General features: G+C 33.7%; 1 protein-coding gene across 10 annotated transcripts in view; it reads left to right on the top strand.

Annotated features, from left to right (window-relative positions):
- PCDH15 (protocadherin related 15) overlaps positions 1-27,795 on the top strand; it is an 819,037-nt gene that overhangs the window by 120,641 nt on the left and 670,601 nt on the right. For 5 of the 10 annotated variants that reach the window (XM_032245633.1, XM_032245635.1, XM_032245637.1 and 2 more), the window contains exons 2-3: positions 17,858-17,872; positions 18,388-18,453. In XM_032245633.1, coding sequence (XP_032101524.1) covers positions 17,858-17,872; positions 18,388-18,453 — 81 coding nt within the window. The remainder of the gene's footprint in view (positions 1-17,857; positions 17,873-18,387; positions 18,454-27,795) is intronic. The other 5 variants (XM_032245634.1, XM_032245636.1, XM_032245638.1 and 2 more) reach the window with 1 other exon arrangement.

Raw genomic sequence — 27,795 nt, 5'->3', positions numbered from 1 at the left:
CAAAATAGAAATGTGGACATGGATCTCTAAATTTAATGTTTTCTTTGGGAAAAAGAATCATAGTCTGGAGCATACACACAGACCAGGTGGTCTTCAGTATGTCTGAAGAACAAAGAAAATGTTGATGATTTTATAAAGATGAAAAATGTTATATATTGCTCTTAGAAAAAGTGCATTGGGACTAGTAGGTTTCTAGGGAGCCGGCAAAATCCGTTTTGTGAGCAACGGTAGTGGGGAAAATTAGCCCTGGAGTTGCAAGTTGTCTCAGCAGTTATAGATAAAACTGTCTCAGGTTAGAATAGCCAGTTTCAACAGCTAGACTTGCAGAAAATTACGTTTTGAGAGCAATGTTACATGTCCTGATGTTTTCCCCTGGCTTCTCAACTCTCTTTTAATTGGCTATGACAAGAATGACCCAAATCATATTATCAAATTTCACAGGCTAATTCATTAAATGAAATAATGTTATTTTTAAAACTAGTTCACATATGTAGACATCAATCCACAGTCGCTTCTTTATTGTGAAACAATGAAAATGAAATGGGAAAGATTCCCTTGTCACCCTCGCAGGGTGTGTGTTGGGGGTATGGATAGATTCCTCATTGCCCTGCTGCTCTAACCTCTAGGGGAGCATACAGATGGGCGGGCTGTGGGGCTCTGGCCCCAGGGCAGTGTCTAAGGGTGAATGTTTACAGCTTCAGCCCCAGTAGGCATGTGTTACAGGGTGCTCCTTTAGTTTGCCTTCTACAGGTGGCTTGTGTTAACCAGCTCTATTAGACCTCCTTCTTTATCACAAGGACAAAGGAATGTCTGTATCCCAGTATTTCTTGCCTTGATGTACTTGAAGAATTGGATCACATGTGGGCTTGGAGAATGACTGTAAAGTTTTATTGAGTGGAAGTAGCTTCACCCAATGGGGATCCAGAAGGGAAATGTGTTTCCCTTGCAGTTGGGCTACTCACAGGAGGGAAAGCCCAGCTCTCCTTCAACTACCCTGATCAAATTCTACCTCCTCCCTCTGGCGAGTTTCTCTATAATGACTTTGGCTCTATGGATCTAAGGAAGCTGTTACCAGGTGTATTTGTAGCAGAGAAATTTCTGAGAAAGCAACATGTGATATATGGAAAAAGTAGAAAATATTTGCTTTATGCCTTTTGTTATTTTTTCAGAATCTTCTTCTAACTCTCAGCCATATTGCCTACTCATTCCACACTCGGATATTCCCCTTTCATAGAGAACCTCAGCCCTAACTCGCTTCATGGCAACAGGGAATAAAAAAATAAGACAATGAAAAATACTTCTTAATTTCTAGTTACCTGTATGAACTCAAATATATAAACTTTCTCTACCAGTCAGTGATACAAAGTACTTTTTCCTGCTATGTCTGACAACTTCCCTGCATCACCCACAGGTGAAAATAGTTATCTCCTAGATGCTAAAACAGAGACTTAAATATTAGCACAGTCTTCTAAAGTTCCAGAAATATAAGCCTATATTACTTCATGTAAGTAGGAAAACTACTTCAGCATCCCATATCTTGTAAATGTGGCATGTCTATTTCATACTAACATATATAACAACTGGAAAATTATGGAAATGCTTACATGGATATGTTCTTTAATGAATAATTAAATGCTTATAATTTTTTGTTTCATAAATTAATTCATAGAGTTTGCTTTTTTACTACAGGTTAGGTTCACATACTGTCTTGTGGCTAAGAATTTTATTTAGTAGTCAAAGTACTGTGTAAACAAAGACTTACTAAGAAACTCTCTGTTGGCAGAATGTAATTGTAAACAGTGACGTTGATCCTGCAGCTCTTATCTTTTGACCTTGTTGAGTATCTTAGTAAGAATCATGATTAAGAAGTCCCTCTGAGCCTCCTCATTAAGAATATAGAAAAAATAAATTCACTTTCAGAAACAAGATGGATATAAAAACTGCTTTTCATAAAGTGATGAATAATTTTGTCTTTCACATGAACATAAATACTTATCCTTTTGTTTCTCCTTTATGTTTCGATTATAAAACACAACGACAAATTGGATAATGTAGAACAAGCTAACAACAGAAAAGTTCTTTTGGAAAGATTTTAGAATAACAGATCTTAAAAAGAGCTTTTAGAAGGTGTATACTGTCTACCATATGTATCAAAAACTAGTTATTTTTAGTTTATTAATTTTCCTCAGATAATTTTAAAAAGAAGTATGCTTCTATTATTGCTATATAACTTAATTGGTGGTAATATACTGAAATGTGTTGTCACAATTTCAGTATGTTAAATGCACATCAAAAATGTTTATATATATATGTATGTGTGTATATAGATATAGATATATAGATAGATAGATTTTTTTTTTTTTTTTGAGACGGAGTCACACTCTCTCACCAGGCTGGAGTGCCATGGCCTAGTCTCGGCTCACAGCGACTACCACCTCCCAGGTTCAAGTGATTCCCTTTCTTCAGCCTCCCAAGTAGCTGAGACTACAGGCATTCACCACCATGACCAGCTAAATTTTGTATTTTTGGTAGAGACAGTGTTTCACCATGTTGACCAGGATGTTCTCGATCTCTTGACCTTGTGATCTGCCCACCTCGGCATCCCAAAGTGCAGGGATTATAGGCATGAGCCATTGGGCCCAACCAAAACTGTTAATGTATTTTTATAGATTGATTTTGTATCCTGAAACTTAACTGAAGCCGTTTATCAGTTTCAGGACTCTTTTGATGATATTGTTAGGGTTTTCTAGCTATTGAAGGGGTAGTTTGACTTCTTTGGTTTTCTATTTGGATATATTTTATTACTTTCTCTTGCCTGAATGCTCTATGTAGGACTTCTAGTACTGAATAGAAGTGGTGAGAATAGTATCCTTGTCTTAGTCCAGTGCTTAAGGGGAATGGTTCCTGTTTTTACCCATTTAGTATAATGTTAGCTGTATGTGTGTAATGTATGGTTCCTCTTATTTTGAGATATGTTCCCTTGATACAGAGGTTGCTGAGGATTTATATCACAAAGTGATGTTGGATTTTATTGAAATCTTTTACTGAATCTATTGGGATTATCATATGTTGCTTAATTTTCATATAGTTGTACGCTTTGGAGGTATCTTCTCATTATAGATTTCTATTTTAATTCCACAGTGGTTGGTATGTGGTTTGTATGACTTCAATTTTTTTGTGACTTGATTTATGACAAGACCTTCTTTAGAATTTTTTGCAACTTGCTTTATGGCCAACCATATGGTTGATCTTAGAGTATATTCTGTGTGCAGATGAGAGGACGTATATTCTGTGGTTGATAAATGGAGTGTTCTGTAGACATCAATAAGGCCCAATTTGTCAAGTGTCAAATTTAAATCCAGAGTTTTTGCAGTTTTCTGCCTCGATGATTTGTCTAATGCTACCAGTGCGGCATTGAAGACCCCACTATCATTGTGTGCTATGTCAGTCTTCCTGTAGGTTTAGAAGTACTTGTGTCCTGAATTTGGATGCTCTAATATCGTGCATATATATCTGTGTGTGCATGTGTGTATGTGTGTGTGTGTGTGTACACATTTTCAGCATAATTGTCTTCTTTTTGACTTGAACCTTCAATCATTATGTAATGCCCTTCTTTGTTCTTTTTTTTATTGTTGGTTTAAAAGGTCTTTTATTTGATACAATAGTGAACCTTGTTCCATTTGGTTTTCCTTTTGCATTATAGATCTTTCTCCAGCCCTTTACTTTGAGCCTGTGGGGGTCATTACACATAAGAAGGGTTTCTTGAAGATACCAGATAGACGGTGGTGTTATTTTATCCAACTCATCACTCTGTGCTTTTGAAGTGGGGCTTCTAGATAAAAGGTGAAAGGCCTCTATAAGGAGAAATACACACTGCTGAAAGAAATCATAGGTAACATAGACAAATGGAAAAGCATTTTATACTCATTGACTGGAAGAGTGAATATTGTTAAAATGTCCATAATCTCCAAAGCAATCAAGAGATTCAATGCTATTTCTATTAAACTGCCAATGCCATTTTTCACAGAATTAGAAAAATTCTGAAATTCATATGGAACATAAGAGTCCAAATAGACAAAGCAATCTGTACTAGTCCATTCTTGCATTGTTATAAATAACTACCTGAAACTGGATAATGTATAAAGAAAAGAGGTTTATTTGGCTTATAGTTCCACAGGCTGTACAAGGAAGCACAGCTGGGAACACAGTCAGAATAGGAGAAAGAAAATGAAGGGGGAGGCACTATGCACATTTATTTTATTTTATTTTATTTTATTTTTTTTGAGATGGAGATTCTCTTTGTCACCCAGGCTGGAGCACAATGGCACCATCTCAGCTCACCAAAACCTCTGCCTCCTGGGTTCAAGCGATTCTCCTGCCTCTGCCTCCTGAGTAGCTGGGATTATAGAATTGCACAACCACGCCCAGCTAATTTTTGTATTTTTTGTAGAGACGGGGTTTCACCATGTTGGTCAGGCTGGTCTCAAACTTCTGAGATCGTGATCTGCCCACCTGAACCTCCCAAAGTGCTGAGATTATAGACGTAAGCCACCGTGCTCACTTTAAAAGGGCCTGCACACTTTTAAACAACCAGATCTTGTGAGAATTCACTCACTATCATGAGAAGAGCAAAGGTGAATCCTGCGCCCATGATCCAGTTACAACCCAGCAGCTTCTCCGCCAACATTGGAGATTATAATTTGACATGAGATTTGGATGGGGACACAAGTTCCAACCATGTCACAATCCTAGGCAAAAAGAGCAAAGCTGTTTTCCAGCTACACTATAAGGCTATAGTACTCGTAACCAAACATGGTATTGGTACAAAAATTAACACATAGACCAAAGAAACAAAAAAGAGAATCCAGGAAGAAAGCCACACACCTACAATCATCTGATTTTTGACAAAATTAACAAAAATAAGGAATGGGGAAAGGATCCCCTATTCAACAAATGGTGCTGAGTTAACTGGCTAGCTGTATACAGAATTAAACTGGACCTTTACTTTACCCATCTACAAAAAATATCTTAACATGCATTAAAATTTTAAGTGTAAGACCTTAAACTATAAGGATCTTAAAAGGAAGCCTGGCAAACACTATTATTGACATTTGCATTTGCAAAGAATTTATGACTAAATCCCCAAAAGCAATTGAAACAAATAAAAAAATTTTCGAGTGTGACTTTTTTAAACTAAAGAGCTTTTGCTCAACAATAAAGCCTATCAACAGAGGTAAAAAGGCAACCTTCAAAATGGTAGAAAATATTTTCAAACTATGTACCTGCAAAGGTCTAATATCTAGAATCTATGAGAAACGTAAACAATTTAACAGGCACAAACCAAATAGCCCCATTGAAAAACTGGCAAAAGGCATGAACAGACATCTCTCAAAAGGCCACATACAAGTAGACAATAAATGTGAATAAATACTCAACATTGCTAATCATCAGAGAAATGCAAATCAAAACCACCATGAGATACTATGTCACACTAATCAAAATGCTATTAAGTCAAAAAAAAAAAAATAGATGCTGGTGATGCTGTGAAGAAAAAGAAATGCTTGTATATTCTTGATGGGAATGTAAATTAGTTCAGCCACTGTGGAAATCAGTTCAGAAATTTCTCAAAAACCTTATGGCTTTTGGTTTTAATTTTGTATATGTGATAAATCACATTTATTAAATTGTATATGTTGAACCAAACTTGCAACCTAGGAATGAAGCCTACTTGATAATGGTAGATTAAATTTTTTTATGTGCAGCTTTATTTGGTTTGAAAGTATTTTTGAAGATTTTTGCATCTATTTTCATCAGGAATATTAATCTGTAGTTTTCTTTTTTTCCTTGTGTCTTTGACAGGTTTTGGTATCAGGGTGATGCTGGCATTGTAGAATGGGTTGGGAGGAGCCTCTCCTCCTTAATATTTTGGAACAGTTTTAGTAGACTCGGTACCAGCTCTTCGGTGTACCGTTAGACCCACAATCCTATTACTGATTATATATCTAAAAGAAAACAAATTGTTCTACCAAAAAGTTACATGCACTGGTATGTTCATTGCAGTACTATACACAATAGCAAAGACATGGATTCAACCTAAGTGCCAATCAACAGTGAACTGGATAAGGAAAAGGTGGTATACATGCACCGTAGAATTCTATTGAGCCGTAAAAACAGAATGAAATGATGTCCTTTGCGGCAGCATGGATTCAATTATGGGCTGTCGTCCTAAGAAAGTTAACACAGGAACAGAATACCAAATAATTCATGTTCTTACTTATATGTGGCAGCTAAAATTGCATAGCCATGGACATAAAGATGACAATAATAGACACTGGGGATTTAGAAAAGGGGAGAGGATGGAAGGGGGACAAGCATTTAGAAACTAACTATTGAGTGATATGCTCATTACCTGGTGATGAATTCTGTCATATTCTGAAACTCACAGTATACCCAGATAACAAACCTGCATGTTATATACGTCCTAAATATAAAATTTGAAATTATTTTTAAAAAGTTGACATATGCCTCATTTCTTATTTGATCTATTAATAAAATATGGCTTTCCTCTGAGTGTTAAAAATGTAAGAAACTGCTACTGAAATATTCTTTTTTTAATGTGACAGTCATTGCTTTTTAAAATGTAGACATGTTATTTTAAGTGATTCGCTCATTTGGTTAGAATAAAACTTTACCTCACAGTAACATAGAAAGCATTTCTATATGCCAGGCACTACTCTCTAAAACTACATCTGTTTTCCAAATAAAGCAACTGAGCTACAGAGAATTTAATTGACTTTCAAAGATCCTAAGAGTAAGCAAGGTGTTAAATGTGACTAGAATTGAATCTAGGCCGTCTGTCTCACAGACTGTGTTCTAAACCGCAACGTCCTATGGCGTCTTTTGATGTCAGTGGTAATATGACATCTTGGACCAGAATAATTGTATTCATCTTAAATTCCTCAAATGGAATCATGGTTGCTTGCTGGAAGTTTAGACAAGAAAAGAATTGTAAACCACAACTGAAGAAAAACCTAAACAGTTTCTAACTGATGTGGCATGAATTAAATGTAAGAGAATTATGTATGAATACAAAGACTAACATGATTTGACAATATATTTACATAAAACTACAAGATAAGGAAAGTACAATAATATCTTCAGTCAACAAAAAATAATCTTAAAATTGTATACTTCATCTTTGGAGCAGACTTCTACTGACAATTTATTTCCTAACCTGCCTTTTTCCGAAAGCCCCTGACTTACTATATTTTAGTATTAATGCTTAGATTCTTAAACTTCTTTAGAATACGTATGAGCCTCTTGTCTCTGACCAAATGCTGTTTATGTGCAAGTCTGCCGTTGTTGATAGACTAGTTAGAATAAATTGAAATAAATTGGAATTTGTTTTTTAAAAAGTACAGATTGAGGGAGCTATGGTCTCTACAGTAAATTGTTCGGACATAAACAATGATATTGAGTAATTACCATGAATAAATTTGGTGGAAATTACTAGAAATGTTGGAAAGCCTTCATCAAATTTTATAATTCAATTAATAATGTCACTGAAGTACATAAAATATTATTTGCTCCCTTCATGGTAAAATCTGAAATCTGAAAATGATAATGTCAAGCGAGTAAGCACAAGTAGAATTTCCAGTTCTTAAATTGAAACTGAATTACTTGCTATATCCTTAAGTTTACTCAGTTTACTTTGCTTTTGTTGTCATTATCTTTTTCCATTACTTTGTGGACTGTAACTTTGGACCATACAACTTATATTATTGTTCCATTGATTTTATAAATTTCAAGATCAAACTTTTTCTTTTGGTTGAAGCGGTCAAAATGTAAAACGAGTATCTATCTTAAGATTTCACTTGTGTGTTTCCTGAAAATAAATATATGAAAGATTAACAGGAAAAATGAGAAAAGTCTCTCTGCTGCTGCTTTTGACATGCAAATTGAAAACAGAATGCCTGTGTAGCAAATTTAAAGAGAACACAGTACCCTCTTTGAGAGGCCAAATTGCTTTGAACTTAGCAATTGATTCAGAGAGAGGGGAGAGAGAGTGAGAGAGAAAGAGAGAGAGAGTGTGTGTGTGTGTGTGTGTGTGTGTGTGTGTGTGTGTGTGTGAGAAAAAGAAAACACATGCGCAAAAGAGACTAGATTACTCTGAATAACCAAACTTATAATAGAGAAATGTTGACAGAAATAAAGCTTTCACAAAATCTGCAATTCTTCCTTGATCTTTCTGTGGAATCTCACCAACACATTTCAGGGCATACTGGGACCAGCAGAAGACTGTGAGAACCCCATTACCTTTTTTAAGCTTCAAATTCAAGGAGTCTATTTTTCTCTAGTAAATTTAATCCATGAGAGTGTATTTACCTTGGTATCTGGGATAGGAATTCAAGCAAACTTTTGTCCCTACAGACCATCAGTGATATTTCATGTAATTACTTGTATTCTTAATAAGAATACATTTCGCAATTCCATGCATAACTAAGATCTGCCTGCACTGGATATTTGTGAGAACTAAGGATTTATTTACTATCAGTCTTTGGATCAAAGGAAAAAATAGAATAAACATTTTATTTAAATATATTCCTCATGAAAATAAGGATGCTATAAAAAGTAATTATGTCCATTCTGCCTGTAAGTTTTGCCAGACATTCTTTTAAGAAATTACCATAGAATTTCTCATTTTATCCTAGTTGTAAAAATATGAGTTAGTTGTACCTACTGTTATCCTCATTGATGAAATAGAAGTTGTTAATAGTTTGTCCAATATTACAACTATTTAGAGCCAAAGTCAGGATTTGAACTTAGGTTTTGAGACTCCAAAGCACATGTTCATAATCACTATAATGTATTGGAAGTCCATTTATTTAACATTTTAAAACACTCCCCTAAAGATTTGAAATGGTTAAAGCTAAGGATTTGATGGATTATTCATTTTATTAATTTGCCAAAGAGGAAGATATTTCCTAATTCAGCAAATAAATTAAATGATTATGTTAATTCAAATACTCTATTAGATGCCACAAAGTTCACTGATGATTATAGGCAGCTAGTAAAGAAATAGCTTAAAAATTCTAAGATGATAAACAGTCTGTGGATCTTTATTATAATTTAAACTTTAGTATTAGAAATTTCTTAGTTTTATTCCTTTAAGATACAATTTGGTAAAATCATAAAACAGTTTGGAATTCTAATAAAAAATATAGACAATTAGAAGCAAGTGAACATTTTCTCCTATTTTTTATTACTCTTTATTATTGTGAGCTCTCTCTAATCTTTCATAACTTGTTCCAAATAACCTCAACTTATTGCAGAATTATCTGCACCTTTCTTACTTTAAAGGTAGCCTTTCAGATCTTCTGTTATAGCACTGATGACCTTATCTTTAGACAAAATATTTGTCCATTTTATCCTCATTATAGTAAGTATTCAGTTAATATTGTCTGTAAGTTCTTGGAAATTGAGACTTCAAATGAAATGATATGCAATGAAACCAATTTTAATATAGGCTAAACAAAATATACACAAGTTCCAGTGGCATAGTTATGTTTACAAAAACATCACCACGCTTCTAAATAAGACCAAAATATTTCTTTTATTAAATATTGAAATAAATGTGAGCTATACATGCGTTTAAGAAAGGTTAAGCAAAACAAACAAGATTGATGGTTTCCAGCTTCATCCATGTCCCTGCAAAGGACATGAACTCATCCTTTTTTATGGCTGCATAGTATTCCATGGTGTATATATACCACATTTTTGTTATTCAGCCTATTATTGATGGACATTTGGGCTGGTTCCAAGTCTTTGCTGTTGTATACAGTGCAACAAGGAATATACGTGTGCATGTGTCTTTATAATAGAACAATTTATAATCCTTTGGATATATACCCAGTAATGGGATTGCTGGGTCAAATGGAGTTTCTGGTTCTAGATCCTTGAGGAATCACCACACTGTCTTCCACAATGGTTCAACTAATTTACACTCCCACCAACAGTGAAAAAGTGTTCCTGTGTCTCAACATCCTCTCCAGCATCTGTTGTCTCCAGATTTTTTTAATGATTGCTGTTCTAACTGGCATGAGATTGTATCTCAATGTGGTTTTGATTTGCATTTCTCTAATGACCGGTGATGATGAACCTTTTTTTCATATGTTTGTTGGCTGCATAAATGTCTTCTTTTGTGAAGTGTCTGTTCATAACCTTCAACCGCTTTTTGATGGGATTGATTTTTTCTTGTAATTTGTTTAAGGGATTCTGGATATTGGCCGTTTGTCAGATGGATACATTGCAAAAATTTTTCTCCCATTCTGTTGGTTGCTGGTTTACTCTAATAGTAGCTTCCTTTGCTGTGCAGAATCTCTTAAGTTTAATTAGATCCCATTGGTCTATTTTGGCTCTTGTTGCCGTTGCTTTTCGTGTTTTAGTCATGAAATCCTTGCCTATGCCTACTTCCTGAATGGTGTTGCCTAGGTTTTCTTCTAGGGTTTTTATGTTATTAGGTCTTACGTTTAAATATTTTATCCATCTGGAGTTAATTTTTGTATCAGGTGTAAAAAAGGGGTCCAGTTTCAGCTTTCTGCATATGGCTAGCCAGTTTTCCCAACACCATTTATGAAATAGGGAATCCTTTCCCCATTGCTTGATTTTGTCAGGTTTGTCAAAGATCAGATGGTAATAGATGTGGGGCATTGCTTCCAAGGTCTCTGTTCTGTACTATTTGTCTATATTTCTGTTTTGGTACCAGTACCATGCAGTTTTGATTACTGTAGCCTTGTAGTGTAGTTTGAAGTCAGGTAGTGTGATGCCCCCAGCTTTGTTTTTTTGTTTTGTTTTGCTTTGTTTTTTTTTTTTTTTTTTCCTTAAGCATATCTTGGCTATGTGGGCTTTTTTTTTTTTATTCCATATGAAGTTTAAGGTGGATTTCTCCAGTTCTGTGAAGAAGGTCAAAGGTAGCTTGATAGGGATTACATTGAATCTATAAATTACTTTTGGCACTATGGTCATTTTCAAGATATTAAGTCTTCTTAACCATGAGTATGGAATGTTTTTCATCTGTTTGTGTCCTCTCTTATTTCCTTGAACAGTGGTTTATAGTAATCCTTGAAGAGGTCCTTCAAATACCTTGTTAGTCATATTCCTAGGTATTTTGTTCTCATTGTAGCAATTGTGAATGGGGGTTAGCTCATGATTTGGCTCTCTGTCTGTTATTGGTGTATAGGAATGTTTGTGATTTTTGCACATTAATTTTGTATCCTGAGGCTTTGCTGAAGTTGCTTATCAGCTTATGGAGATTTTGACATGAGACAGTGGTGTCTTCTAAATATACAATCATGTCGTCTGCAAATAGCGACAACTGGACTTCTGTTTTCCTAATTGACTCTTTCTTTTTCTTGCCTGATTGCTCTGGCCAGAACTTCCAATACTAGTTGAATAGAAGTGGTGAGAGAGGGCACTGTTGTTTGTGCCAGTTACAAAGGTAATACTTCCAGTTTTTGCCCATTCAGTATGATATTGGCTGTCGGATTGTCATAAATAGTTTTTATTATTTTGAGCTACATTCCATGGATACCTAGTATATTGAGAGCTTTTAGTATAAAGTGCTTTTGAATTTTGTCAAAGGCCTTTTCTGCATCTATTGAGATAATCATGTGATTTTTGTCTCTGGGTCTGTTTATGTGAACATGGATGGGAACATCACATACCCAGGCCTGTTTAGGGGGTTGGGGTAGTTAGAGGGGAGATAGCAGGGGGTAGGGGGACTGGGGAGGGATAGCATTAGGAGAAATATCTAAAGTAGATGACAGGGGATACAGCAAACCACCATGGCATGTGTAGACCTATGTAACAATCCTGCATGATCTGCACATGTACCCCAGAACTTAAAGTATACTAAAAAAGGTTTTTACAAACAAGTTAGATAATTATTTATTTAATCTGTTCCAGTTCAGAGCCTACTGTCAAGGAGCCTACTAGCACAGTATTCAGGGCCTAAGGCAAGAACCCATCCTGGACAGGACACCATTCCTTCTCAGGGACACACACACACACACACACACACACACACACACACACACACACAGTCAGTCACGCTGGTAACATGTAGCTATGCCAATGAATGTAGCCTGCACATCTTTGAGACGTGGGGAGGAAACAAGAGTACCCAGAGAAAACCCACACAGATTTGGGGAGACGTTGCAAACTCCACATAGATTGTGATGCAGGCCTGAAATCATTTTTTTTTAAATTTTTTTTGTCATTGTTACAGTGAAATGACATTGAGTAAAACAATGTCATCTCAAGGACTAGCTGTACTTGGATTTGAGAAAGACATTTGAAAAGTTTAAAAAAAAAGGAAATTAATTTACAGAGTATTGTTTTAATTTCATTGTTACAAATTTGATTGAGGCCCTTCCATCTTGCATTCAATAAACAATTGCTTGGTATCGACAGTGTGCCAGAAAAATCTGCCCTGGGGACATAACCATGAGGAATAGAAACAAAGTTGGTGTTATCACTGAGTTTTCTTTCTGTGAAAAATCAAATAATCATAAATTGATATTATGGGGCAGAGTTATGAAAGTATATATTGGGTAACCTTACCTAGTCAAGGGATCAAAAACTATTTTGCTTTGAGAAAATAGGAACATGGAAATAGATGAGACTGGAGAGAGAAGAAGGCCATATTGTGCAGGACTTTGTAGGTCACATAAAAATATGTTGGTTTTCATTCGAGAGTCATATTTGTGTTGAGCTGTAGTTTGCCAAAATATTTTAGCTTATAACCTAAAATAAATTGTAAATTATAGTTTTAAAAAAGCAAGTTTTTTATAACGATTACTCTGCTTAAAGATAGAAAATTAAAGTCAAGTAAGGACAAGATTGACTGTAAGGAGAGTAGTTAGGAAAACCTATTTGATGAGGTAGGAGAGAGGATTAGCCTGCTACCGATGCATGCTGAGAGCATTGGGTGGATATGACATGTTTTCTTTAAAAATTAAATTCAAGACTTAATGATCAATGCATTTTGGAATGCTAGAAAGATGGGTAAAGAGAAATGTGACGTCTTGGTTTCTGGCTTATGCGGCTTGGTGCAGAATTGTGCCATTCACTGAAATGATACATAATGGAAACGTCCATTATATATTATTATTTCCATTATATATTAATAATATTGAGTGGACATTTCCATTATATATTACACATTTAATAATATATTATTAATATATAATGGACATTTATATATAAATAATATGAACATTTTGGTGTTTATATATTATATATATTTGGTGTTTTTTATATTATATATAATAATATGGACATTTTGGTGCAGAATTGTGCCATTCACTGAAATAATATGAAAATGTCCATTAAGTATAATTAAATAATATATTAATAATAATTTATATTTTACATTATCTTTAATATATAATGTCCACTATTAAATATTGAAATGTCAATTGTTAATATATTATTAATAATTTATATTTTACATTATATTTAATTATATATAATGGACATTTCCATTATATATTATTTCAGTGAATGGTACAGTTCTGCACCAAAATGTCCCTATTGGACTATGATAGCAACTGGGATGTAATTTGGAGTGCTGTGCTTAAGACAACTTTGAAATTTCAAGTACAGAAGTTGACTGTGCACACGGACCCAGGCTCAGAAGAGAAATCTGGGTAGGAAATTCAGTATACAAGTTATTAACATATCAGGGCTGTTACTATGCTAATATATTTTTAAAAGTAAATAGTTTCAAAATTTTATTGAAAAGAAGTTGATCAACCTTAAAAGAACATTTTGGGAAAAGGCAACAGTGGGAATTTTAATTCCTGGCTGCTCCTTCTCATTGTTAAGGAATGAGCATATTTGGAAAATCCTACATTATTGCCTTTGTCTGACCTGTCTGTAAAATGCTCTTAAAATTCAGGCTACATTGAAAACAGAGCATCACAGGTTTAGTATCTGTGAGATCAGCAATTGTCTTTTTAATTTGTCTCTTTGGATTTTAAATCCCATCTAATGCATATGAATATATTTAAATATATGGTTTATTTTTAGCATTATGACAAATTTGCAGAAATAAGCCACACTGAGCATTCAGGTATTGGTATTCATATCCTGTACTTTACAATAAATTGGATATGGAAAATGAGTAGAGGCCTAAGAGGTTAGAAACTTTAGGCATGAAAAACAATGAATTGGTGATTTAACCAGAACAGTCAAGGGTGAAATTGAATAGATTAAGGAGGTCCATTTCCAAGATACAGGTATCAGCAGCTAACCTGAATTTCCTGTAGCAGATAGATGATCTACAGACCATAGAGTAAAATCTCCCCATCCTCCAAATTGCTTTCTAGCCTTCCCTTTGATTTACATTTGGATATTTTGCATACATAGTATATCCTTGGCGATTACATCCCAAATTACTTTCTTTTTAAGACAATTCTAAATATACTTATCCTTATTAAAAATGCTTTTGTGCACTTCAAAATTAATTAATTATACTTTCATGAATGCATCATTTTAAAACACTTTGTTATGAACAATGTTATTAGTAGATTATGTATTATGTGTCTGGCTGACCTCTTCTCCTTTTGTATTCAAAACCACACTGAGATACCATCTCATGCCAGTTAGAATGGCCATCATTAAAAAAATCAGGAGGCAACAGACGCTGGAGAAGATGTGGAGAAATAGGAACACATTTACACTGTTGGAGGGAGTATAAATTAGTTCAACCATCGTGGAAGACAGTGTAGTGATTCCTCAAGGACCTAGAAATAGAAATTCCATTTGACATAGCAATCTCATTACTGGGTATATATCCAAAGCATTATAAATTGTTCTGTTATAAAGACACATGCGCATGTATGTTCATTGTGGCACTGTTCACAATAGCAAAGACCTGGAACCAACCTAAATGCCCATCGATGACAAACTGGACAGGGAACGTGTGGCACATATACACCATGGAATACTATGCAGCCATAAAAAAACGAGTGTGTGTTCTTTGTAGGGACGTGGATGAATCTGGAAACCATCATTCTAAGCAAAATGAGACAAGAACAGAAAATCAAACACTGCATGTTCTCATATGCGGGTGTTGAACAATGAGAACACATGGACACATGGAAGGGAGGATCACACACTGGGGTCTGTTGCGGGGGGTTGCTAGGGGAGGGACAGCGGGGTTAGGGAGGTTGGGGAAGGATAACATGGGGAGAAATGCCAGATAAAGGTGACAGGGGGATGGAGGCAGCAAACCACATTGCCATGTATGTGCGTATGCAACAATCCTGCATGATCTGCACATGTACCCCAGAATCTAAAGTGCAATTATATATATATATATACATATATATATATACATATATATATATACATATATATATATACACACACACACACACACACACATAGTTTAAATTATTTTTATATTTATCCAGAAGTATCTGTAGTAAATTAAAAAATGTTTGATTGGGGAGGATTTGAAACCTAGTGGAAGAATAAAGCTTAGTGGGATGTATCTATCTAAGGGTTTTCTAGCAGGAGGAAATGTAGTTAATCATCTTCTTCTGGGCTGTTTCTGCTATTGAGGGGTTAGTGAGGACAGAGCCTTCTGAGCAGCTCTTATGGAGTGGTTTTAATGGAAGTTTTTAGCTTGGCAGACTACAGTTTATAAAAAGTCAACATTCTTACAAGTCCAGTATCAGGTTCTGAGATTACCAAGATGAGTATGATGCAGGCTTGGTCTGAAGGAGCTCTTGTGAAGAAGAAAGACACATTAGTATTTTGCCAGTGAGGCAGTCAGTCCAATGGGATATAGTGCGTATTGCAGGAATACAGATAATGAGCATTTAATCTAGAATGACAAGGAGAAAGATTTTCAAGAACAGGTGATGCCTAGGCAGAGTCTTGAATGAGTGATAAAATTAACCAGAGGAAGAAGAGCGGAAAGTATATTTTAGCAGTTGATGAAACAAACATAAATTTGGTTTGGTGTGACTGGAGAATTAACTTTGAGAATGGGAAAGGTAGAGTCAGAAAAGGCTGGAACATGAAGATATTATTTGGTTTAGATGCATAAAGCCTACCCTTGAAGTTAATAGTAAAAAACTGGGAAAAGGCTTTAAAATATTTATATCCAAATTCCCCCTTCTTTTATTTTTCTATATTCTGCTTAAATATTGATTTAAGCAGAATTAAATGTTGATTGAATATTAATATTGATTAAATATTTATTCTTCTACCAATATTCACACTAAAATATATATATCAATTCTCAGTAGATATTATGGCATTGACACACAGTGACATGAGTGTGTGTGTGTGTGTGTATGTGTGTGTGTACATATGAGAGAGTGCATATCTTACAATACAGAATAGTGCTTTCTAAAGCCTATTCACTTCTATGTGCATAATAATTGGCAGAATTTTATAAAAATTAAAGAAATGTTGAAATTATTTTCCAAGTAACACAAAAATTTGGAAGGCTTTCATCAAAATTAATTTGCGCTAGGTACAACTATGTGAAATATCTAATTCTACAAAAAGAAGCAGATATTTGCTGGGCAGAAATAAAGGCAACAATGAATTTGATAACAAAATTTTCCTAAAAATACAAGGTGCATTCCAGCAACGGTAAGAGGATTCATGTAATTGAAGTACAGGTTGCTCAATTCTCAGTAAAGGATATTGAGGCCATGTGAAGAAACTTTGTTCTTCTGATTTTTTTTTTTTCCTTTTCCCCAAAAGAAACATGTAAGGTTTTTTGTTCAGAGGGTGCCGTTATTTTGCTTTTGATTTGGGTACATGAAAATCATTCTCATGAAAGGAATAGATGAATGCAGGATGAGAACAAGACTTCTGGGAAATCAGTGAGGAAACTAAATCAAGACCAGAGATGACAAATAGTGTGGTGCTGAGCTCTGCAGGAGGACATAAGGAGGGGAAGAGGCTTAATGAGTATGAGATATTTTAGATCTAAAAATGTTATGACTTGCAATTCCTTGAATATTGACAGGTATAAAGAAAGTTTGTAGATCTTCCAGTTTCTTTGCTTCATATGAGAGAGTACACACCTTATAATACAGAACGTGCTTGCCAAAGGCCTAATTATTCATGTATATGTGGAGACTAAATGGCAAAATTTTCATAAAGAAATATATAAACCTGAAAATCATTTTCCAGATAACACATGCATTTTGAAAACTTGAAGCAAAATTACTTTGCGCTGCTGTACAGGAGTGTGTCATGTATGAGTAACTGCATGACAGGGCCCTCTCAGTCTCAATTCCTAGGAGCATACTCTGTGTATCGGAGATGGACATGGGGCACCCTACCGGCAAAGCTTTCACATTTCATTTGTCATGGATATTATAGCTCATGATTCTATTTTTATGTTCATGACCATGTGATACCTGGCAGGATATTTTGAAATAACAAATTAATCTTCGCTGCTGATTGACAGGCACTATTCTTAAAGTTTTTTTCAGCATACAGATAAGACTGTTCATAAACAATTCGGTATTTATCTTTTCGTAAGAAATGTATCGATTTACTTTGTTATTTTGAAGTCTTTTTATACTGGCTTTTAAAATGCTAATGATGTGTATTATCCAGTGAATGTATTAATATGTATTAGAAGTACAAAATCTGATAGATTTTATATATTCTGTTTCAGCTCATCGTTAGATAATGTTATTGTATAATGCTTCTTATAGCTTTAAATCTCTCACTAAATATATACATATATTCTTTCTTCCTTTCTTTCTTCCATTTTTCTGATCTGCTTCCATTGATGACTCTATACTTTTGACTCCAGACTGGCAATATGAGGGTAAGATGACAAAAATTAAAACCCCAGACAACCTCATGAGCATTGCTTGTCTGTCTTTGTTTTATTCTCTTTAGAACATTATTAAAATTCTATTCACTCTCTCTAATTAGACCTTTATCACAATTGAAGTCCAATTATGTTTGTTGCTGTTGTGATGCTTTAATTACAATTTATCCTTGTTAGTCATCCCTTTATGTTATTTCTTTGTGTTAAATTTCCATCCCGTTATCTCTGTCCTGAAAGACTTCTGCTCTCCAGTGGTCTTTGCTGGTGTTTTCTCAGTAAGATTTGAGTAGTTTTGTGATTACAAAGTGACTGTACTTTGATGTGGTAAGGAATCTATGTGGTTATTATAACATATTTTTAAACAATATGATGTTAAATGTATTCATGATGCATATTAATTAGGTTGCAAGATTTTCCTTTTTAAATATTAATATACATCTCAATGAATTCTTTCTCAATGTGTGTGCCCCTGCAGTCAATTCTTATGTTTGGTTATTTTCTCTCTTTAGATTGCAAACTAGCTAGGGGAGGACCACCAGCTACCATAGTTGCTATTGATGAAGAGAGCCGGAATGGTGAGTGACTTTTTTATTTTACAAGTGTCTTATCTAAGAGGGTTTCCTGCTATGAGTAGAGGTATTATGAAAGTTTCCGCCTAAATCCATGAATAATTCCCTTCTAGTAGGGGTTAAAATTATGCGATTCTCTGGAAATTCATGTTTTATTTGAATATAAGAGCCTCATTTGACGAACAGAAATATTTTGATTTGGAAGAAATTATTTGATTCAGAGTCAGCTCAAGAATGCATCTTGACATGGGCTGCAAGTTCAAAGTCATGTTTATAATCATCTAACAGAAACACAATGTACTTCTCCAAAGTGGATCACAAAATAAGCCTTACATTGCTAACTTACATTGGCCAGGATCTGATAAGGATCTAGATCCATGGTAGATTAGACATGGTGATTGTGACTGATTAACAGGAAAATTGAATGTGCTTAGAAAGCGAGAACATGAAATAAGGCCACCAGCAGAGAAAGAAGTCTAAATTTTCACTTTGGCTGTCTGAAGTAATTAACGATTAATATCTAATTCATATGAAGTTCTTCTTTGGAAAAACCTTTTCTTCCTTATCATTAGTGTTTTTGTTCTACATCAGCCACCTTGACTCTGTAAACTTTAATGTAGGAATATTTAAAGTGTTTTCTACTCAACTGTGTAGGAGTAAAATGGTTATCTCTTGGGACTCTATTTCTATTTCTAACTAAGTATGTAAATGTGGGCTGTGGCTCATTTTGTCTGCTAATTACATGGTAGACTCTTCCATTAAGCTTGTACTTAATATTTATTTTAAAGTATGTTCTTCAGTTTTATATTTTTTATAAAATAATTATGTCAGTTGTCTTATTAGAAAGTGAATTTTTCTTGTAACTCAGTCTGCACATCTACAAGTACTTCGAAAACATGTAGAGCCAATTCCTGCATCAGTTTACTTTTTCATGATTTATTGTGCTACATTATAGATGCTCCTTTTACTTACTTAAAGAATTGATACAGGTGTATATTCCTGCACCATCTTTGAAATCACTCAAAAACATCTACGGTATTGCTGGCCTCTGTTTAAACAAATTTAAGCATCAATAAAATTTTTGCCACATTAATTAATCACAAAAATGTGAACATTTCGATTATGTTTTTAAAATCTATCCTTACTGATAATAAAATCATATGGAGTTAGAGTCATTATGATGCATTTATGTAAGTTGGAATTAAATTCCAAATGTGTCTACAGTAGAGAAAAAATATGAAAATACTATATATACAGAAAGGATTCAGTCTTACAATGCTGAATTATAATTTACTTATAGTTAACTATTTTTAAACAAAACAAATCGATATTTTCTAAATGTTCCACAGTGAAAACAGTTAACCTTTTTAACCAGAAAGAAAAAGTCAGTGAACATAATACAAGATATATCAACAGTTTTTTATCTAGTTGTTAACCATTTCACTTGAAAATATGAGCTGAGCTGAAATAAAGCATTTAGCTTTCCTAAGCAAATTCGTTTTAATGTGTGATTCTGTGTAGAGTTTATTTTGCCAACTAGGTAATTATAGCAACAGCAATGATGATAGTTTATTTCCTTTTGTGCTGATTAGATCCTACTTTTCAAAGGAGCTTAGGAACTCTAGAAAGATGTTGCCATAGCATTGCTGTACAGTAGCATGTGGTGAAAATTCAATATTTGTGCTTTAGAAGATAATAACATGATATAGTGTAGTAATGTTGTGCTCCTTACTTGGCATATTTTGTAGAAACTGCCAACTACACAGAAAGCTGCCAGAGTTATTTATGTGTCATCACAAGAAGTATAAATACGGATCTAGAGAATAAATGTTTTGCATTTCTCTTTTGCATTAAATTTCTAAATATATTGTGATCAAATGAACCTCTGCCAGATATTATAATGTAGTGTTTTCATTATTCTTGTCTTAAAAATCTAAAGGAAACTATCCATGCAAATGTTTTTAAATTTTTCTTTAGGCAATCTAAAGTTCCCAATCACACTCTTATTTTTGGCCACGTTAGGTGGTTCATGCCTGTAGTCCCAGCACTTTGGGAGGCTCAGGCAGCTGGTTTACTTGAGTTCAGGAGTTCAAAACCAGCCTGGCCAACATGGCAAGACTCTGTTTCTTCTAAAAACACAAAAATTGGCTAGGCGTGGTGGCACACACTGATAGTCCCAGCTACTTGGGAGACTGAGGCATGAGAATCGCTCAAACCTGGAAAGTGGGGGAAAAGGGAAGTTGTAGAGATTTGAGATCCTTCCACTGCACTGAAGCCTAGGCGGCAGAGTAAGATGTCTCAAGGAAGGAAGAAAGGGAGGGAGGGAGGGAGGCCGAGACAGTTTCTCTGGGACTATTTAAAGACCTGCCACTAAGTGCTAGCCACATCAGAATCCTTGGCTGCTTATGTAGCAACTATAGACTGACATTAAACAGGCTTTGGAACCACTCATTCAAACTAATTCTGAGAATCTGCGCAAGTATACAGGCACTGCTACCTAAAGAGAAGGAGAAAATGATTTTAAGTCATGGTTAGAACACACCACTGTGATTGTACATAAATGGACAGATTCAGAGGCAAAAGGATATCACTATGGGAGAGATTAGAAGACTCATCCTAAGGGAGATTCATGAATTTAAAGTTTAAAATATATTGCGCACTCTTAGTAAATTTGGGAAATGAAAGGTAATTCTGAGTTACCTCCATAATTTGAAAGCAACATCAATCAAGGATGCCATCATGGACTCAGTGAAGAAGTTTACATTCAGATGGTATACTTTTTTGAAGTTATTTGGGGAATGAACTCATTCCCTCCACTCCAATGTAAGAGTGGAGGAAGCACCAAAGTTCAACTGCTGGCTTTAAAATAAAGCTCATGAAGGTTCTCTTTGTACAGAACTTTCCTAAGCCTATTTCTCCATCCTCTCTTCCTTACATGGACTCTCTTGAAGCCTTAGATTCTACCAATCCCAATCTTTGAGGCCTTTCTTCTCTAAATTTCCTTTTACCTTAGACAGTTCTTTCACTTCTTCCTTTCCTCATGATCAAATATTGACTGTTAGACTACTGGCTTGCGTTGCTGAGTCAACTGAGCTGTGAGTTTCTTCTCTGTTGACACTGAATATTTTGTTACTACCTTCACTTTTGAATAGAGTGGTGTAATCAACAGTACAAAGGTTCTTAGCAATTATTTGATAAAAATTGTGATTCAAAAGCAACCTCAAAACATTGTTTGGACTTAAAATGCTTCCTACTGCAGTTTTCAAACAAATATTCAAATACCAACTGTTCCTAAATTGAATTCCTTATATAATTCAATGAAATACAAGAATGTAATGTGTAAGAATGAATGAAAATATTTAATATCTATTCATCTATGACTACTTGATATGATTTTGACATATGTACTAAAGCTAGCATTTATTTTATATTTATATTAGATAGTATAGTTTAAGCAAATAGAAATGAATCTCTTAAGTATATTAAATAAGTGTTTGCGAAATTATAATCTATGCACTGTTAGAGTACACTAATTTTGATTACATTCAAATGGGTTTATTCAACAGAATGTAGATATATAGTAATATATTGAGTGCTTTTTAAAAAATCTACCAAAGCAACTTTCCATTGATGACAAGAATCAATATTTTTTTTTACCATTGATGTTTTTGCTTCCTGGATTCTCCATTTTGTCATATAGTAATCCTTGGTTCTCAATCAAAAAATGCTGACTCAATTAGCACTAAGTTCTTTTCATGTACCTCTGGACACTTTGGAAACTAGGGTATTGCTTTTACTGTCATTTGTATGTATGCTTTTGAAAATGTACAATTTTACAGAGCAGTGCTTTGAATTGTGAGCCTTGGGCGTGGTTGAGAGGATTGCTCCTTAAATTGGTTTTGAGTAAGAAAGCGATAGCTCCTTGTCAAAGTGTGGGAGTATTCTCCCAAATTTGTCTACAACAAAGCAGCTGAAATAAAATGTAAGTGAAGACCACCTGCTTGCAATTCTCTCATTCCCTATTACAAACAATCTTGAACACATGCCCAGTGCATAATTTTGTTGTTCATTCAATCAGTCTTTTCATACATCATTTACTTACTCAGTTATTTCTTCAAGGTATGATTATTGACACTCTCTATTGGTTTGGGAATCTGTTGTAGCAATAGTGATGTAAGAGACGAAAACAGACAAAAGCACTTTCCACATGGGCGTAAAGACAGGTAACTATAGGGAGAAAAAAATAAACAGAGCAAGAAACCAAGGAATGATGAGCAACTGAGGAGGCAGTGATGCTATTTCAGATAGGAGAATTATTTCTCTGAGGAAATTACACTTGAGCAAAACTGTATAAAGTTAAGACTGATGATGTGAGCCGTGTATTCACCCAGGGAATTTACATTATAGACAGGGGAATAAATTCAAAGACTCTGAAGATGAATATGACTCGTAAGCTTAAGAAAGGGCAAGAAATGGCTTGAGAAGAGAAGCAAGAGCAAATGTGGTTAAAATACAGAAGACGGATGTTGATTAAATATATGTAGACTAGTCAAAAACGTGGTTGACTTTTTTGATTTTCTAAGCAATCAGTCGATGGTGATCTCATCTAGCAACATATAATTGACAAAGAATAATTCTTTTTCCCATCCTTCAGTGTCCTAGCTTTGCATAACTAAAGATTCAAAGTCACATTTGTGTGTGTGTATGTTTGTTCACAATCACAGGAAATTTTAAAAATCTGTTTTACTCAGAAAAGAATCAGAAAATGCATTAAGTCATTCAATTAGGTGCAGGGTTATCACTGCCTCATTTAACACATAATAGAGGGTTATTGCAGTCATCCAAAAGGTCACTATGAACATGATGGTTTTCAATTGTAAGGTAATAGTGTCAGAAAATTTATAGTGTGGTACCATCAAAATTAATAAGTGATTTTTGTGACATTACAGTCTTTCAAAAATCATTAATAAAGAGGGAAGATTCAATAATAGCAGCTTCACATTTCAGAGAAATCCTTACAAACCTACTTACTTTGCTTGATAAAATGATCTTTATCGAGTATATCTTTGTGAAAATTGATTAATGTGCTTGGTTTTGTTTTAATATTTTGGGACAGGCAAGGTGTGAGCATTATTTGTGAGAAAATATCAAATAGCATCCCATCAATACTCTCTATGAAGTTTATTCAGTATCTTTGAAAGGGCTTATTTAGACATATGAGGCATCTTATTGACAATAGTCAGACTACATATTATAAATGACTTAAAAACAGTAAGTGATTAATTTTCATGCTACCCTTCAGACTCTATACCAAGTCTTAGAAAAAATCTATCTAAAATTTCTTTTCAATGAGTAAAGTTTATAGAACACTGTTATAACAAAGATTTTCTTTCTGTTTTTCTATTACTGATGATCAGTTGATAACTCTTCCAGAATTTCCATTCTGTATTGCATAGCAAATATGTAAGTAAATGTTTTGTTTATATTATCTGAATATTCTTTTGATGCCTTGAACCTTGATGTATTTGAAATGATGTTCCACAATGAATAGATTTCTTTCAGTTAAAACTATTTGTTTTTTTGAAATCTATGATGAATCTCAGGAGAAAAGCAATTATTTCCATTTTATTTCAGCCAATTTCAAAATTCCATCTAAATCTCACAAAATATATTTTTTCTTCATACTTGTTCATGTTTTTTTTTAACAAAAACTGACTATATTCTACTCCTGCTTTTTATTTTTCAGGAGAGGTAAATCAGCTAATATTCATGATTTATTTTGAGTTGACTAAAATAACAGCAATTTAAAATTAAGAGATTATTATCCTTTCACATAATCCTAAATTGCTAACCTTACATATTTCTCTGATTAAAAATCATGATTTTGTATAAAGTCTTTATTATTGTTGGCAAATAAAACACCAGTGGGAAACTGTAAATGTTCATATGGTTATATATATGCTTTCTTTACATTCAGAGATTATCTTCAATTTACATTTGCATTTTTAAATTATTAACTATTAATTAAAATTAAGACTACACAAAGATGTACCCTCTTCATCCTGTGATACAGTTGTTCAGAGATGTCACTAATATTTTAACAACAGGTCCAAGAAATTACTTATGTAAATCTTATATGAGTAAATCATATAAATGATTTTATGTTAACCAAGTGGTTAGAAAACAAGAATTTCTTCAAAAAATATAGAATTTTGTAAGCCTGTAAATACAAAGCCATGCTCTAGGGAAAAGACAGATGGAAGGTAAACATGCAAGTCTGTGGCCAATATTTTTCTGCAAACCACTGTCAGCACATTTTATCTCAGAGTAGGAGATATTTAGATCACTATATTAGATTGCAATTTTATCCCAGAATAGGGAATATTTGGATCATTATATTTGATTGCAATTTCTGTGAGGGCAAAGACTATCTTTTTTGATTCATTGCTGTAATCCAGTAATTGCTCCTAGTACGTAGTAGGCATTTTCAATGCTGTTTTTTGACTGGCTGAATCATTAACATTAACTCAAATTTCACAAATAACAACTGCATCAGACTTAACTGAGACTTACTATCTATTTAGGAGAGTTTGGAGTACTGCTATGATTAAGATTTTTAACATAATTAATCCTTAATCAAAATTCAACTTGATTGTATAAAAATGGGTACTTTCATCCTTTTTAATTTCAAGTGTTTTCTTTTTGCTTGTATTACCTTGTCTACAATAATAAGAAAAAATTCTTTTTGTGTTTAATAGGTGTTATTTGAAATAGCAGAAAATAATTAGAACAGTATTCTAGTGTGTGGGAATGCTGGTGTGTTCGTGCGTATACATATAAAATCATACTGAGCATTATTTTAGCCAGGCATGGGGGTGTCTGCCTATAATCCCATCTACTTGGAAGGCTGAGGCACTAGAATTGCTTGAACCCAGGAGGCAGAGTTTGCACTGAGCCGAGATTGAGCCACAGCACTCGAGCCCAGGCAACAGAGTGAGAGTCTGTCTCTCAAAAATCAATCAATGAATAAAAAATAAAATACTATACTGTATATTTGGTCACAGCAAAGAAAAATTAAAGATTAAAGTATTTTAAAACCCAAATTATCACAAATTAAAGTGTAAAATATACATATTTTATGGATTCATATTTTTAATGTTTTACACATTTAAGAGTATTTCATAAAATGAAAAATCTGATTAAATAATCAAGTAAATGTATAAAATTATATTTTATTTTTATATTCATATTTATATTTTATATTTTATTTTAATTTTTTGGGGGTATTACATAATTTCTTATAACAGATGAAGTTATCAACCTACTCACGTGGTATGATTTAATGGCTGTGTAAAAATACTGTCTAATTCTAGGAAAGTGACACACTTCAGTTTTTAACTTTTGATGGTAAAAACTTCATTTAGGTCTTTTAGTCTTTAAGGGAAGTTAGAAAAATAGACATGTGTGTCATGAGATGACATCTTTAAAGAGTCTAATTAGAGAATATAATGTTTTGAGTTAAAATAATGGAAAGTCAAATTATACTTTGGTGATAATTTGCTGTCTACTCCACTTGTTAGTAATTTTTGAAAAATAATTATTCTGCATAAGCAAATATTTTAAATCCCCTAAGAAACTGCAAACAATTTAACACACATCCATATGTCATATAAATTTGCAGTTTATGAAATGAGAAAAAAATCCCATTTGCAATTTGACATTTCTATTTTAAAATTAAAATTAAATTTTCAGAAGTAGTGATTAAATTTTGATAACCCTTTAATAAAATGAATTAAAATGAAATTTAATGCCATTTTTATAGGATATCAAGATTTCATATGTACAGTTAATTGATAGACATAAATTCATCATTCCCCAATAATAAACACATATATACACACACAGAAACACAAATGCCAGAATTTCTATACCACCTTAAAAAATTAACAGAGTTTTAAAATATTCAAGCTATGATAGTTTTCCTGACATCATACCTACATCTACACTACTTATAAAATAATACTCTGTATTTTTAAATTTAATAAGAACTATTACTTAAGTTTCAGTAATCCATATTAAATTCATATAATGGAAACTTTATGTTTTATTAGCTATCCTGGTGGACAGAAACATATCTGGAGGCCAAGAACCCTAGAAAGGGGTGTTTGGAATTTTCTCTTAAGAAATAAATAGTTAGCTTTTAACATTATAAACAAAAGCACCCAGTATCAACTTGGAATTTGAAAGATGAAATATCTGGGCTTTCATTATTAAGCTTGATTAACAGATACTCATTCTTTTATAAAATCAAGGTACGGGTTATGATTAGTTTTTGTAAACAATTCAAAATGAGATTTGGGTGGGGACACAGCCAAACCATATCAAACTCTAAACCACCAGTAAGTGTCAGTAACAAGTTCCTTCAACAGGCTGAGCATCCCTAATCTGAAAATTTGAAATTTTCCAAAATCTGAAAATTTTGGAGCACCAACATGATGTCACAGGCAGAAAATTCAACACATGACCTCATGTAATAATATCACAAAAATATTTAAAATATTATTTAAAATTATCTTCAGGCTGTGTGGGTATACAAGAAATGTAAATGAGTTTTGCATTTTGACATGAGTCCCCTTGCCATGATATCTCATTATGTAATACAAATACTTTAATATTTAAAAAAATCTGAAATCTGAAATACTTTTTATCCCAAGCATTTCAGATAAGAGTTACTCAACATGTACCAGCTATTCTTGAACCTCATCAGAAGAAAGAGAAATTGATTGCTCTGTTGCTGTAGCATCTCCATTGTCCAGAAATTAATTTTAGTTCAATGCTTCAAATGCTCTTCACATCCAGTGTGCTTTCAGTTCTGTACATTAACGATGAGCACCCATATAACCACTGTTTTTAACTTAAATGCCATATTCAATGAATTAGATATTCAACATTTAATTATGTAATAGACATTTGATTTTGCCCAAATGTAGGCCAGTGTAAGTGGTCTGAGCACATTTAAGGCAGGCTGTGTTACTCTATGACATTTGGTAGGTTAGTAGATGAAATCCATGTTAGACTTAGGATATTTTACCTTATGCTGGGTTTATTGGATATTATCTCATCATAATTCGAAGAGCATCTGTATTAGAGCATGACTGAGACTTGCCCAGTTTTTACTTATTTTTAATTCAGTGGACCTATATTGATTTCAAGAGCATTGCCCTTAAAGATGCTAAAATGCCCCTCAATTAAAGATAAGGATATCTACTCTGAGTAAATGTATGGTAGTGTGCTGGCTAAAGTTCTTGATTTGTCAAATACAATTAAAAATTACTTACAATGTTTGGT

The sequence above is a fragment of the Sapajus apella genome, unplaced genomic scaffold (genome assembly GCF_009761245.1).
Source record: "Sapajus apella isolate SASKATOON/1434 unplaced genomic scaffold, GSC_monkey_1.0 scaffold58, whole genome shotgun sequence".
Taxonomy (NCBI): domain Eukaryota; kingdom Metazoa; phylum Chordata; class Mammalia; order Primates; family Cebidae; genus Sapajus; species Sapajus apella.
Note: the sequence above shows the minus strand (reverse complement) of the source record. Positions and strands in the feature narration are given on the sequence as shown.